Here is a 14,098-nt window from a genome sequence, read left to right as displayed (position 1 = left end):
GGCAAAATCTAGGAGTTAGATTTTGATTCCTCTCTTTCCCTGATTCCTCTCTTTCCTTCATACCTACTCCAGTCTGTTGGCAAGTTCTGCCAGCTCTGCTTTGAGACGTGCCATCTCCACCACTGTCACCTGGTTCTGGCCTCATTGTCTTTTGCCTCGACTGCAGCCATAATCATCTCCTAACTGGCGTCCCTGCTTGCACACTTGCAAATCTATAGTCTTTTCGAAGTAGATGAAAATGTTAATCAAGGTTATATCATTTCCTTGTAGACCAGTTGGTTTCCATCACATGTAGAATAAAATCCAGTCTTCCTGAAAGACTTTGCCTGGTCTGGGTGTCTAGGGATTAGTCATTAGAAGAGGTCACCTTTAGCTGAGTTCTGAAGGAGCCGTAGGAGTTAGCCGGGCAGAACCGTCCCCTTCAGCACCCACGTGGATCTGGTTTGTCTGCCCCCGTGCTGAACTCTCCGTGCTGCTGTTGCAGTCCTCGTGATTCTGCCTTGTGACCATCGCTCCATCTGCACTGCAGACTGCTCGAGAGCAGGAACTGTCTTGTCTGGCCTGTGCTGTTGGTGCCTAGCTCACTGAATGCTTGTCACATCGTTGGCAGCAAGTGTGCAGGAGTATATAGTGGGCAACTTTGGAGGAGCAAGAAGGCTCTGGGGTGGACGGGGCTGGAGCTTGGAAGAAGGAAGGGGGTGGCATAAAATTGAAGGCAGGAGAAAGAATTCCATAGGCAGTTCCCCGAAGTTCTCTTATGCTTCTGAAAGTCATTTCTCTTATTTTTGGCATATCTACTCCTGAGCACTCAAGTCCTCAGATAGTATTTAATGTTAATTCTCATTAAACCAGAGTAGAGCCAACTTTGGATAACAAGTGCATTGTTGAACACCAATGCAAACTAAAAAGGGATACTTTTTTTTGTTAATCCTCACCTGCAGGTACTTTTCCATTGATCTTTAGATAAAGTGGGAGGGAGAGGGAGAGAAACATAAATGAGAGAGAGAGATACGTCAGTTAATTGCCTCCTGAATGACTCCATCCAGGGCCAGGGATCAAATATGCAACCCAGGTACATGCCCTTGACTAGTAATCAAACCTGTGACCCTTCGGTCCTCAGGCCAACACTTAATTGCTAAGCCAAACTGGCCAGGGCAGAAAAGAGGGATTTTACTTATTTTTTAATCCTCACTTGATATTTTTCCATTTATCTTCAGATAGAGTGGGAGGGAGGGAGGGAGGGAGGGAGAAACATCGATATGAGAGAGACACATCGACTGGTTGCCTCCCACACGACCTGAGCCAGGGACCGAGCTGCGACCGAGGTGTGCGCCATTGACTGGCGACTTTTCGGTCCACGGGCTGACGCTCTAACCACTGAGCACACCGGCCAGGGCATGGGATACTTTTTAAATATAGAAATGAATAAATGCATGTTAATAACTTGAACATATTTAAAAGAACAATTGGAACCACAATGTGATTGTGTTCTGTTTTTTAGTGGAATACCAGCAATGGTGGATTTTGCTGCTATGAGGGAGGCAGTGAAAACTCTTGGAGGTGATCCTAAGAAAGTCCATCCTGCCTGTCCGACAGACCTCACAGTTGACCATTCTTTGCAGATTGACTTCAGTAAATGGTACTTTAACACAGACATATAATGACAGCTGTGCAAGCCAGCTGACAACCACCCAGTGGAAGTGTGTGGTGTATTGGGCGGGGAGTAGGTAGTCTATGTCAGAGTACCCTACGTTTAGTGTTGACTAACACAGAGAGAGAAAACGTGGGTGACAAATTTATGTATTGGTGTTCTTTTTTTGTTTTTGTTTTTCTCAGTCTGAATTTATTTTTTACTTTTTTTAAATCTCACCTGAGGATATTTTTCTATTGGTTTTTAGAGAGAGTGAAAGGGAGGGAGGGAGAGAAAGAAAAACATCAATGTGAGAGAGACACATCAATTGATTGCCTCCTGCACTACCCCAACTCCGGCCAGGGATCAATCGTGCAACCAACAGACGTGCCCTTGACTGGGAACTGAACCTTTGAGTCTTTGGTCTGTGGGCCAATGCTCTAATCACTGAGCAAACCCGCTGGGGCTACTCAGTGTGAATTTAAAAGTTATTTTCATGTTTGCATATTTCTGCTGCCATTGTTGATAGAAATGTGCAGTGAGCCTAGAACCTGCCTTTTGGAGTAAACTGTCTGAGTGCAGTCTTCATGTTTCACTAGAGTTTTTTAACTTCCCTTCCAGGGAGGGTCTGAGGGTGTGAGCCATAAATGTCTCTAAGTAATTGGTGGTTGAAAACACTGAGCTCACTGAAGCTGTTTTCCTTCCATTGAAAAATTATTTGAAAGATTTATTGACCACAGTCAGACTAGAGAAGACATGATTTTTTATATACTCTGGAGTCTTGGAATAAGACCGAGATTTATCACAACTCATGAGAGTGTTTGCACTCTGGATTAAAACTATGGCTCTGAGCTTCTTTTAAGTTGTTGGATGAAATAAAACTATTTCAGTACTTGCTAAAAGGTTGTTACGGAAGTATGTGAAAATTATTTTATTGGGCACTTAGAATTATGTTTCCATCTTCATAAATTTAAATCCTCTGTTTCTTTTTTTGGTAACCTGAGATTTACTTTTAAAACTTGAGCTAAGTGGTGTGTTAACCTTCAGAGAGTTCAGTTACTTCCAGATGCATTGCTAGTGTGTGACTTTCGAAGAACTAAGTTTCTGTCACTTTTAACTGGTTCTGTTTCCTGTTTTGAAACGATAGTGCAATACAGAACGCTCCCAATCCTGGCGGCGGGGACCTGCAGAAAGCAGGAAAGCTTTCTCCACTTAAGGTGCAGCCCAGGAAGCTCCCCTGCAGAGGCCAGACCACCTGCCGAGGCTCCTGTGGTCCTGGAGAACTGGGCCGTGGCTCAGGAAGACCATCCGCGCAGATTGAGAGCACACCCCTTCTGTGCCCTTTTCATTTGCAACCAGTGCCTGAGTACGAGACTGTTTGTTTTTACTGTTTACTTTTTATTCATGCCTGGTTCTTTTTTAGTTAGGGAAATCCATGTATTCCCCTTCCCCTCCTGATTCCGGTTACTCTCCTGTCATACCAACCGCTGGGTGACGTAATGCCGTGTATTTCCTACCGTCCTGACAAAGTAGTTAAATCTGTTTCTGTTCCTCGGGAAGAAAACGTTAAGATTTTTCTGTAAGTATATTTAATTTCCATGACTACTGTAGGCAGAAAGATGGTGTTGCATTTTAAACTGTGAATATTTATTTTAGTGAATTTGTACCATCATTATTCATTCATATTTCTTTTCTGTATTCCCTATTTATATTTCTTACTGCATTAAGAATTCTATGTTAAAAAGAGGATTGTTATTGTATGTTTTAGACACATGGTTGCCTCTATGGCTCCGTGGAGAGTAGTGAACCTGCTTAGAAAAGACTCCTGGTCGTGGGTATTGGCTAAATTTCCTCATAGGTAATTTTTTAAGTTAAAATTTCTTTTTTTAATTTCAGGTTTTTTGAGATACAATGCTTCGGGTTGTAGTGACCCCGTGTATTCTCCCTTTCTAAGAATTCACCATGATCTCTGGGTCCTTTGCCATTAAATTATGACAGTTGATAGAATCGCTCCTTATTCCTATTACCTAGTTGTACTGATTATTCGGACATGTTGACTTTTGACATTAGTATCTCCTCTGACACAAGAATTCATTTCCTGAAAAGCAGGATTTATTGATTCAAAAATCATTGATTTTTTTTTGTTTGTTTTTTTCTTACTTTAAATTACGAAGTAGTGAGATGGGTAAGATGGGCTCTGTGCGGTCCCTGGCTGTGTAAAAATAGCAGCTCTTGAGTGTGCTGCAGTGCGTCGGTGAGGCATTAATTAGACTCAAACACGAAATTAAAGGTAGGAGTTGAATCACTGCCTAATTTGAAGTTGGGTTATGAGCTAATAAAGGTGTGGATGGCATTTTTATAACCACAGGTGCTGTGGGCACACAGTAATTGGCGTGGCCCTGGAAAGCTGTGTTCCCTGAGGCCTGGGAAAGCCTCCCAGGTGTGCTGTGGCTTCAGGTGATCTCTCAGCAGTGATTTGTCTTTGTTTCGGACAGGCTGACAGTTGAATAAGTGTAATTGTACCCTGGAGGGCACCTCTAACTTACACTTAACCGCCAGCCGAGTTGGCAGGTAGAGTAAGCAACTTAAAACTGTCAGTAATGATTTTTTTTTTTACGTATCCATTAGATAAAATTAAGCTTCCTCAAAATGGAACTATGTTTATTGTTTGGAAGTGAATTGTTCCTATCTCTGACTTAAATAGTTCATGAATTTACTTATAATTCACATAAAGTAAACTGCTAATTATAGATAAAATAGACCCTTTCATTTGGGGTGAGATGAATACAAGATTTGGACCAAAAGCTCCTTTAAAACTAAAATGACGTCGAATGTGTGATCACCAGCGTCCCTGTCCCCAGTGTTCCTGGCACAGGGGCCAAGTGGGTGAACATGTTCATACTGATGGTTAGTAAACTACACACTCGTTCCTTCTTTCCTGCAGTGGGAACCCAGCAGAACTTGCCACTTTATTTTTAGAACTGTTTTAGCCAGATCTCACAGTAGTGCACATTAAATACAGTCTGGGACACTGGTGTGGACGCGGCTTTAACATTCCCAATAAAAGAGTCCTTGCGTAGCTTTCTAGTGTGTTGTTTAAAGCCACACTCCCTGTTGAAAAGAAGGTAACAGCGTCCGAGAAGTCTGGTGAGGGGCTGTTCCCAGGATTTGAAAAGTGTGTGTGTGTGTGTGTGAGAGAGAGAGAGAGACGGGAGACTTGGAAGCAGTGCAGGTCTGTCTCAGAGAGAGAGAGAGAGAGAGAGAGAAGGGAGACTTGGAAGCAGTGCAGGTCTGTCCCGTAGCACCTGCAGCTAATGCCAGCTCTTCTTCCTTTTAGACCTGAAACAGTGTTAAAGCACCAAGAAGTAGAATTCGGCAGAAACCGAGAGAGGCTTCAGTTTTTCAAGGTATAAATGGTTTGGGAGAAATTTTTATATCTTTATACCAGTCATTTTTTAACACTGTGTAATAGTAGACCCCTTTATTTCTTCATAAAAACTTACTGGACAGCCCAGTGTGTAAGAAAATATAATGACAAGCTCTAGTTCAGGTGAACTGGGAGGGCTCCCCACTCCCATCCCCGAGTCCTGGGGACACAGCTGGAAACTGCCATTTATCTGGAGTCTTGGAATATTTTTCTTTGACTTAATTGTGTTTTAATAGTCTGCAAAATGAACCCTGGCTGGTTTGTCTCAGCAGTTGGAGCATCAGCCTGAGGACCAGAGAGTCCCGGGTTCGGTTCCTGCTAGGGGCGTGTACCAAAAAAAAAAAAAAAAGTCTGCAAAATGAGTATGTTCAGGTTTAGTCACTACATATTTATGGTTTTTTTCTGCATATTTGTTTTTAAGCATGTACTGTAAACTTGGACCCTATGGGACACTGGTAGCATTTTTAGTGTCCATGTTTGTTTATGTTTTAATGTTGAAACACATTCAGATAATGTACTGACACTTGGATTTCTTTACACAAAACCTAGTGGTGTTCCAGAGTGTTCAAGAACGTGGCTCTCATCCCTCCCGGGACTGGAATGGCTCATCAAGTGAACTTGGAGTACTTGTCAAGAGTGGTTTTTGAAGAAGAGGACCTCCTCTTTCCAGACAGTGTTGTTGGCACAGACTCCCACATAACCATGGTGAATGGTTTGGGGATCCTGGGGTGGGGTAAGTAAACGGCGAGTGTATTTCATTCTTTTTGGCAGAGGGCGTCAGGAACGTTATGAAAGAGCACAAGCAGAAGGTCTTCATCACCTCTGAGACCTTTCCATCCATAACAGTAGCAAGAAAATATATCTCAACTCGGGTGTTTGTGGACAGTGTGTTGTAAGAGAATTTACGAAAGTTGCACAGTGGTTAGAGTGATGGTGATGGGTCTGTGAAGCTGATGTGGTTACTCCCTTGTTTGAAGTCCTTCCGTGGCTTCCCCGGCCTTTTTGATAAATCCAGATTCCTTTGCGTTTTATACAGGGCCCTTCACAACCGGATGCTCTTTGGCCCTTCCCCCACACCCGTTCAAGTCAGTCGCTGGCTCCTGCGCGGCTGTGCTAGTGTCATGCCTTCGCACAGGCTGCTCCCTCTGGCAGGATGCTCTCACTCTATCGCATTGTGACAACTGACTCTTTTTGTCTTTGCCATTAGGCTGAGCTTCTTGGTCTTGACAGGGTTTTATTCATATCATATCTTGAGCAAGTACCCTACTTAGCATAATAAGTACTCCATGTTTACTGAACTCAATATAAAGGTAAAGATCCATTTTTTCAACCACATGAGTGGAGTCGTTCTTTTGAGAAGACTTGGGTTCCGAACCCACAGTAGTGGCAGGGAAGCAGCTCTGTGTTGCCAGGGTAGCTCGCGTTTTCTCTGTGTCCTGTGCTAACCGTGTGTGTCTCTCATGGCAGGGGTTGGAGGCATCGAAACAGAAGCAGTTATGCTGGGGCTGCCTGTTTCCCTCACGTTGCCCGAGGTGGTGGGATGTGAGTTAACTGGCACATCGAACCCTTTTGTTACATCCATAGACGTTGTTCTTGGCATCACAAAGGTACGTTCGAAGTGTGCTGGGACACATTTCCCTTGTCCCAGTAAGTACAAGACAGTTGGCTGTGTCATGTTCACTTGACCTTGTTTATTCCTCACTACAAGCCTGGGAGATTGGTACCAATATTGATGGCCCATTTCCCCGTCTTCACTCTGAGAAGACAGGCATGGTAAGGCTGAATGCCTTGCCAAAGGCTCCCAGGGCTGGACAGGAAGTGGTGGAACCGGCATTCTGACCCAGACAGGCAGGTTCTTGAGTCCATCTCCTGCCCTTCTGCCTTCTTCCTGCCTCAGCAAGCAGCTGGTTGGCTCCATGGATATCAGGAAGAGTCAAATCTCCTTTATTTTTTTATTTTTTTGCGTTTATCTTCAGATAGAGCTGGAGGGGGAGAGGGAGGAAGAGAGAGAAACATCGATGTGAGAGAGACACATCGAGTGGTTGCCACCCACACGACCCCAACCGGGGCTGGGGATGAACTGAATCCAGGACCTCCGGTCCACGGGCCAACGCTCTAACCACTAAGCCAAACCGGCCAGGGCTTAGATCTCCTTTAATACTTAATTGAATCATTCTTCCTTTAAAACCATAACTTACAAGATAATAGTTTAAAAAACAGCGACTGAGGAAATAAATGTGATGGTGTCAAACTTCTCTGTTGACCATTCTAACGTTGCTTTAGAATACTGGCTGCGAGTATTCAGTATAGGTGCTCTGGGGTTTGCTAGTGAACAGTGTATGTAGCTCCTCATCCGAAATTTCTGGTGCTCACTGGCTTCATTTTAATGACTCAGTCGCATGAACCTGGGGGAGTGTTCTGCATGGAATCCCAGTTGGACGCAGGTCTCAGCACTTAGGGTCTGGTTGTAGTTGGAGGACTTTCAGGAGACTCTGCAGGGAAAGGAAATGGCATTGCCTCCCTCTCAGCATGTGGTATTGATCCTTTCCTAATTGGAAGACCTTTGACTCATTTATTTTTTAATCCTCACCCAAGGATGTTTTTTTAATTTATCTTTAGATAGAGTGAGAGGGAGAGAAAGGAAGAGAGAGAGAAACATCACCGTGAGAGGGACATATCGACTGGTTGCCTCCCACACGACCCCCAACCGGGGCCGGGGACGACCTGCAACTAAGGTATGTGCCCTTGGCCAGAATTAAACCCGTGACTCTTTGGTCCGTGGGTCGGCGCCCTAACCGCTGAGCTGAACCGGCCAGGGCAGCTTTTGACTTCTTACAGAAATGATTGACTTGACGTGTGGACCAAAGATCAAGAAGTTAAATTGAGAATTACAGCTTTATTCTCAGAAAAGGGACATCCCATTATGTTTGTAGAGAAGACAGTTCTTCCTTTCAGATATCCTGAAAATTAATGCTGCTTTTCAGACCCCTCTGGCTGTTTTATGTCTGTTTTTGGTATTTGGACTCACTGTTACAAAAATTACACTTATTATGCACACATTTATTGAAGATTATATTTGTTTGAGTCCTGTTCCATTCGTGATCTTTATAGGATTAATCATGTATGTTTTGACTGTACATTGTGGTCCTTCGTTGATTTGGTGAGAGCAGCAGCAGGCGTGTCTGACTCGTCTTACTCTCCTTTGCAAAGAAAATAAGCATGAATGTAAGGAGACATCTTTCTCTTAGGCTTGAGTTTCTACATCTATGAGACAAGGGTTTGGATTCAGTGACCCCTAGCACCTCTGCCACGTGGGACTTCACATTGTCCGTAGGTAGAGGTTGCTTCCTTCTTGGCTGCCCTTTAGGCTCCCTCCCTACACCAGTCTGAGCCCACTGCCCAGTCTAGGAAAGGTCAGTAGCTGTTTTGGTTAGTTATTTGGTAACAACTAAAAAAATGATTTTAGAATGAATTAAGTTTGAAGCCACATGTTAAATTCTATGAAAATGGAATTTACTTACAATTAATATTGCTGTAAATATTGGGACCAGTAGTTGAAATCTGAAGAATATTTATAGCCAGTGTATAATTTCTTGTTTTTAGACACAGTTCGATCAGTGTGTTAGTATTTTCGTTAAATCTAAGGTGCCGTCAGTGGCTAGAAGCACCGTTACTTTAGGTACTGCTAAGAAAGAGGGGCTGCCAGCTCCCAGACACGCCCTGGAGTCTGAGCAGGACTCCGGCTCCAGAAGCCGCCACGTGGCTCTTGGCCTCGTGGAGCTCGCGCCCTTTCTGCTCCGACCGCAGGGACACGGCCTCTCCTCTCACGACTGCCATTTTAGAGCACCGCAGAGGCCTTGGCTTCACGGTCACGTGTCGGGTGAAAACCAGGTGATTCGGTGTTCGGAGAACCCATCCCGTCCTGCTAACCAGTGTGTTTCTGTGCGTCCCTTTGTGCAGCACCTCAGGCAAGCAGGAGTGGCTGGAAAGTTCGTTGAGTTTTTCGGAAGTGGAGTTTCACAGTTATCTATAGTGGATCGAACTACAATAGCAAACATGTGTCCAGAATACGGTGCTATCCTCAGCTTTTTCCCTGTTGACAATGTGACGTTAAAACATTTAGAACATACAGGTAAGAAGATACAAGATCATTAGGATAAATGTTACATTGCCAGTGTGTCTGCCTGAGCTGTTTTCACAGGAAATCACTACCTTGTTTTTTAATGTTCATGAAGTTATGTTATTTTGGGGCAGTGGCTTTCAAATAAACTGCATCCAGTGACTTGAATGTTGAAAAGTAGTCTCTTACCCATTTACAATCAGTTTAAAGGAATTATTCAAACCGCTGATCTTCACCTCACTTCTCCGCGCGGTGAGGTTGCCCCGCCCTGCCCAGGGATGGGGTGGTCTAATGGTCACTGCTTCTCCCTCTACCGCCAGAGCTCTGCCTGAAGGATGAGCACGTGATCTGTGGACAGTAGCGTAGGGTTCCGGGTTTCCATCTCTTTCGTAGCCTGATGGACTAGGAACTTTGGCCACTCTTCCGTTTGGGGGCAGATTATTTTAAGTTAACAAGTCAGTGGCAAGATGGTTGTGGTCATTTGGAGCCTTAGAGGAAACTGCCCTCATAGAGCACAGAGCTTCCTCTGAACTGGATCTGGTTGGTAGGACATCAGAGAGAGTGGTTACAGCGGCCTCACTCCTTACATATTAGAATGAGGTATTACCAGCCTGTTACTGTGTGACCAGTTATCCTAAAACTTAGTGGCTTGAAACAGCAAGAATCTTTTATTGCCACATGGTTTCAGTGGGTTGCTAATTCACACAGGACAGCCTGCCTGTGCTTTGTGGTGTCAGTAGCCTCGGCTGCAGGACTTGAGAGCCAGGCTAGGGAGTCCGGCAGGGAGTGCTGGCAGGCAGCTGTGGTTCCTCCATGTGACCTGAGCGCACGTGCGCACCAGCCAGATCCCATTGGTCAGATTGCAGAGGCACCAGCAGATGCCACCTCTTGATGGAGGCACTGCCCTCACACTGTAAGAAGAACGTGTAGTTGGGGAACCTACTGCTGTGGCAGACATTGGAGAACACACCCTGCCACAGCCATTCACTTCTCATCACGCTTATGCATAACCCGCCAGATGTTATGTTGGAAACTCTCATATCAACATCTAAATTCTTTTTATTTCTGGAAGAGATTTCTGCTCTGTGAAAGTTCTTTTTTTTTTTTTTAATCCTCAACCAAGGATATTTTTAAATTAATTTTTAGAGTGGAAGGGAGGGGTAAAGGAGAGGGAAACATCATGTAAGAGAGGCACATCGACTGGTTGCCTCCCGCATGTGCCCCAACTGGTGCTGGGAAATCGAACCTGCAACCCCAGATGTATGCCCCTGACCGAGAATTGAACCCATGACCCTTTGGTCTGCAGGCTGATGCTCTAACCACTGGCCACGGCTCTGTGAAACTTTTTAACTTTCATCTTTCATTCTATTAGTGCTACTTATTGTTTAGGGACAGTAATGAATTTACTCTTCATGGTGGGTAGTAATTTATTATATTCAATTTTATTATTGTTTTTTCTTTTGCAAACTACTTTTTGTGAACTTTAATAGCATTGGTTCTATTTCTGATCTTGGTTGTGATCTATTAAGTTTTAAGGAGGTGGCTGCTATGTAGTTTATAGTTTTTCACAGAGCAAAATTCTTACTACTGTTGAGAATAATACCAAGTACCAATTTGTAAAGAAATCAATTCTGAGTCCTGTGTAATTTATAATACTCATTTCTAACTCATCATTGGAATTCAACACACCCCCGAAGGTTTCAGAATTCCTACTGGGTGTTTGTTATTTATCTTTTTAGGTTTTGACAAAGCCAAACTCAAATCAGTGGAGACCTACCTTAAAGCTGTGAAGTTGTTCAGAACTGACCAGAATAGTTCGGGAGAACCTGAGTACTCCCAGGTATGTGCAGAGTGGCCCACCTAGTACTGCTGTGAGTTCTGAGCCTGGCCACCTGGGTTTCAGTCCCAGCTCTAAGATTTATTAGCCATGTGACCCTGGGCAAGTTGATTAGCCTTTCTGCCTCAGTTTTCTTATCTCTCAAATACGAAGATAATGTCTATTGCGTAGAGTTCTTAAGAGATTAAATACAAATTCACTAAAACAGTGTCAGGCACACAGTGAGTGCTCAGTAAATTCATTAATTTTACATAGATTTTTATGACAACAAAACTGAGAAAGAAGAAAGGTTTCCTAAGCTGACCTCCACCATCACAGCAGGCAGAGGGCAGTTTTGAGGCCCAGGTGCAGAAGGTCGTAGCTGGCACAGCCATCCATGTTTATGTGGTGGGAGAAGGGCACCTGGGGAACAAGAAGGTTTATGTAGTCTGTGCAGTTGGTCGTGTGACAGTTTGCATCTGCTAGTCTTGCTTTTAGCAAATGTTCATGTTTCATAAGTTAAATGGGTTTTAAAATATTCCTCTTTGATGGATGCTTTTCACCATCACAAGTTGCGCACAAACAAATGTAAACACAAATGTAAATGTAAATATAAATGTAAGTAGTGCTTGAATTGGAATCTATCCTTATGAATCCTAATACCTTTTCTTCCACTTCTCTCTTGTTTCTAGGTGATCCCGATTAACCTGAATTCAATAGTTGCTTCTGTCAGTGGTCCCAAACGACCGCAGGATCGAGTTGCTGTGACAGAGATGAAGAGTGATTTCCGAGCTTGCTTAAGTGAGAAGGTAGAAGACCTCGCTGTCGTCTTAGGTTAAAATCTAGTTTCTTGCCCTGGCCGGTTTGGCTCAGCAGTCAGAGCATCAGCCCGCAGACCAAAGAGTTGGGGTTCAATTCTGGTCAAGGGCATGTACCTCGGTTGCAGTTTGTCCCCAGCCCTGTTTGGGGTTGTGCAGGAGGCAACCAGTCGATGTGTCCCTTTCACGTCAATGTTTCTCTCCCTCCCTCCCACTCTGTCTGAAGATAAATAGAAAAAAATCCTCAGGTGAAGATTTTTTTTTTTTAATTTAGTTTCTCAGTCACAGTAGCCTCATTTCAAATGCGGAATAGCCATGTGTGTCTGGGCTCTTGTGTCCGATGTGTTTGTGCTGTCGCGGGATTCTGCTAGACGGCAGTGCTCCAGACCAGAGACCGAGACCCGCGGCCTGTCTGAGGGTCACGCTGCACACCCGTCACTTTCTCTGCTCTGAGAGCTCGTGGGCGGGCGTTCTTCCCAAAGCTTTTGTTTTCATGATTTATTGATTTTCTTGTTGTGGAGAAGTTCGGGCTGACACGGGAATAAACGGTGCATCCTGGGCACCTCCACTTCTCAGTTACCAGCTGGCTCACAGTCTGCAGACACACAGGGTCACTTCAGCGAAAAGTTTGTCCTGCCTCTTTTTTGTTGTTAACTTTTGTTTTAATCTTCACCAAGGATACTTTTTCCATTGACTTCTAGATAGAGTGGGAGGGAGGGGGAGAGGGAGAGAGAAACGTTGATGTGAGAGAGACACGTGGATTAGTTGCTTCCCGCACAACCCCATCCAGGGCCCGGGATTGAACCTGCAACCAAGGCACATGTCCTAGACCAGGAATTGAACCCATGACCCTTTGGTCCACGGGCCGACGCTCTGCCACTGAGCCAAATCAGCCAGGGCTGTCCCCCTCTTGAGAACTACTGTGAGCGGGAATGAATAGAGAACCTCAGAGCCGAGTGAGAGCTGGACCCCGAGTACTTGGCTGACCTGTCAGTAGATAAAAGCTGTGGGCACAAGCAGACGCCTCTCATGACTGTTCACCCTCCTGCTCCAGCTGCATCACAGCGACTGAGGTCATGGGCCTTTAGCATCTCTTGCACTGGCTTATAACTTCAAGTGTTAAATCAGCTAACGTCAAGGATCTGCCTTTTTCTACCAGCCCTTTTTCCTGTACGTGTCCAGGACATCGCGTTTACGTGTGCGCATTTCCACAGGTCGGGTTCAAAGGCTTCCAGATTGCAGCCGAAAAGCAGAACGATGCCGTGTCTGTTCACTACGAAGGCCATGACTACCAGCTGTCGCACGGGTCTGTGGTCATCGCCGCGGTCACCAGTTGCACCAATAACTGCAACCCGTCCGTCATGCTCGCTGCAGGTTGGTGGTGGGTGAAGGTCACACGTCTTTCTAAATTATTTGCATCTTTTTGTCACATTCACCTTCTGCTTCTTAGATGGTGCACGAGCATTGGTGTCTGTTGGCCGGTGAGGACTTGGAGGTTTGAATGAGGTCTTTAGGAGCCTGAGTTTGATTTATGTTACTAGTTTTATGTTTAGTGCACAGAAGGTACGTCATTCTCTTGTAACTTACACGTCTGTTAGTTTGAGGTCATATCTGCTCTGTTAACTTAGGGCTGTTCATGAGCAGGTCTCTTGAGAAGCTGCTGGGGATTCAGCACTGAGAGTGGAGGGAAGGTGGCGGACAGGGCATCCGAGGGGTCGGTCGTGCGCCTGGGCCGTTGCTGACGTTGCTACTTGCCAGGACCGTGTGTCGTTGCGTTGCTGTCAGTTCATTACGATTATGGCATTTAAGATCCTTCATTAACATCATGTGTCTGAGACTGCTATCGGGTTGTACCCTAAATTTTTTTTCAGGTTACACCTTAATCTACAATGTAAAGGCTACTACACCTACTGTAGTGTTTTGTTTTATTTTTTTAATTTTTTTTTTATCCTTACCCAAGGACATTTTTCGATATTTTGTTCAGATAGAGTGGGAGGGAGGAGAGAGACATCGACGTGAAAGGGACACATCGAGTGGTTGCCACCCACACGACCCAACCAGGTCCAGGAACAAACTGCAACCAAGGTACATGCCCTTAGCGGGAACCAAACCCGGGTCTCTCTGGACCACAGGCAGACGCTCTAACCGCTGAGCCAAACCGGCCAGGGCTGTAGTGTTTTGTTTTAAATGAAACAAATCTATAGAAAAAAATGAGTAAAGTGTATGGATTTGGACTTTTACCCTGAGGTGAATTGGAGATCCACCTGTTTAATTAATAACCCTTCCT

At 44.7% G+C, this 14,098-nt stretch overlaps 1 protein-coding gene across 4 annotated transcripts in view; it reads left to right on the top strand.

Annotated features, from left to right (window-relative positions):
• The window catches only part of IREB2 (iron responsive element binding protein 2), a 35,031-nt gene that overhangs the window by 8,249 nt on the left and 12,684 nt on the right, over positions 1–14,098 (top strand). For 3 of the 4 annotated variants that reach the window (XR_004961499.1, XM_036278113.1, XM_036278114.1), the window contains exons 4-12: positions 1,502–1,639; positions 2,778–2,996; positions 4,968–5,037; positions 5,607–5,790; positions 6,525–6,664; positions 9,018–9,189; positions 10,917–11,017; positions 11,686–11,802; positions 13,026–13,185. Coding sequence is in view for 2 of the 4 variants with exons in the window: in XM_036278113.1 (XP_036134006.1) it covers positions 1,502–1,639; positions 2,778–2,996; positions 4,968–5,037; positions 5,607–5,790; positions 6,525–6,664; positions 9,018–9,189; positions 10,917–11,017; positions 11,686–11,802; positions 13,026–13,185 (1,301 nt within the window). In the remaining 2 variants the exon portion in view is untranslated. The remainder of the gene's footprint in view (positions 1–1,501; positions 1,640–2,777; positions 2,997–4,967; positions 5,038–5,606; positions 5,791–6,524; positions 6,665–9,017; positions 9,190–10,916; positions 11,018–11,685; positions 11,803–13,025; positions 13,186–14,098) is intronic. The other variant, XR_004961500.1, reaches the window with a different exon arrangement.

The sequence above is a fragment of the Molossus molossus genome, unplaced genomic scaffold, assembly GCF_014108415.1.
Source record: "Molossus molossus isolate mMolMol1 unplaced genomic scaffold, mMolMol1.p scaffold_m16_p_24, whole genome shotgun sequence".
Lineage (NCBI taxonomy): Eukaryota > Metazoa > Chordata > Mammalia > Chiroptera > Molossidae > Molossus > Molossus molossus.
This window is presented reverse-complemented; position numbering and strand designations above follow the sequence as displayed.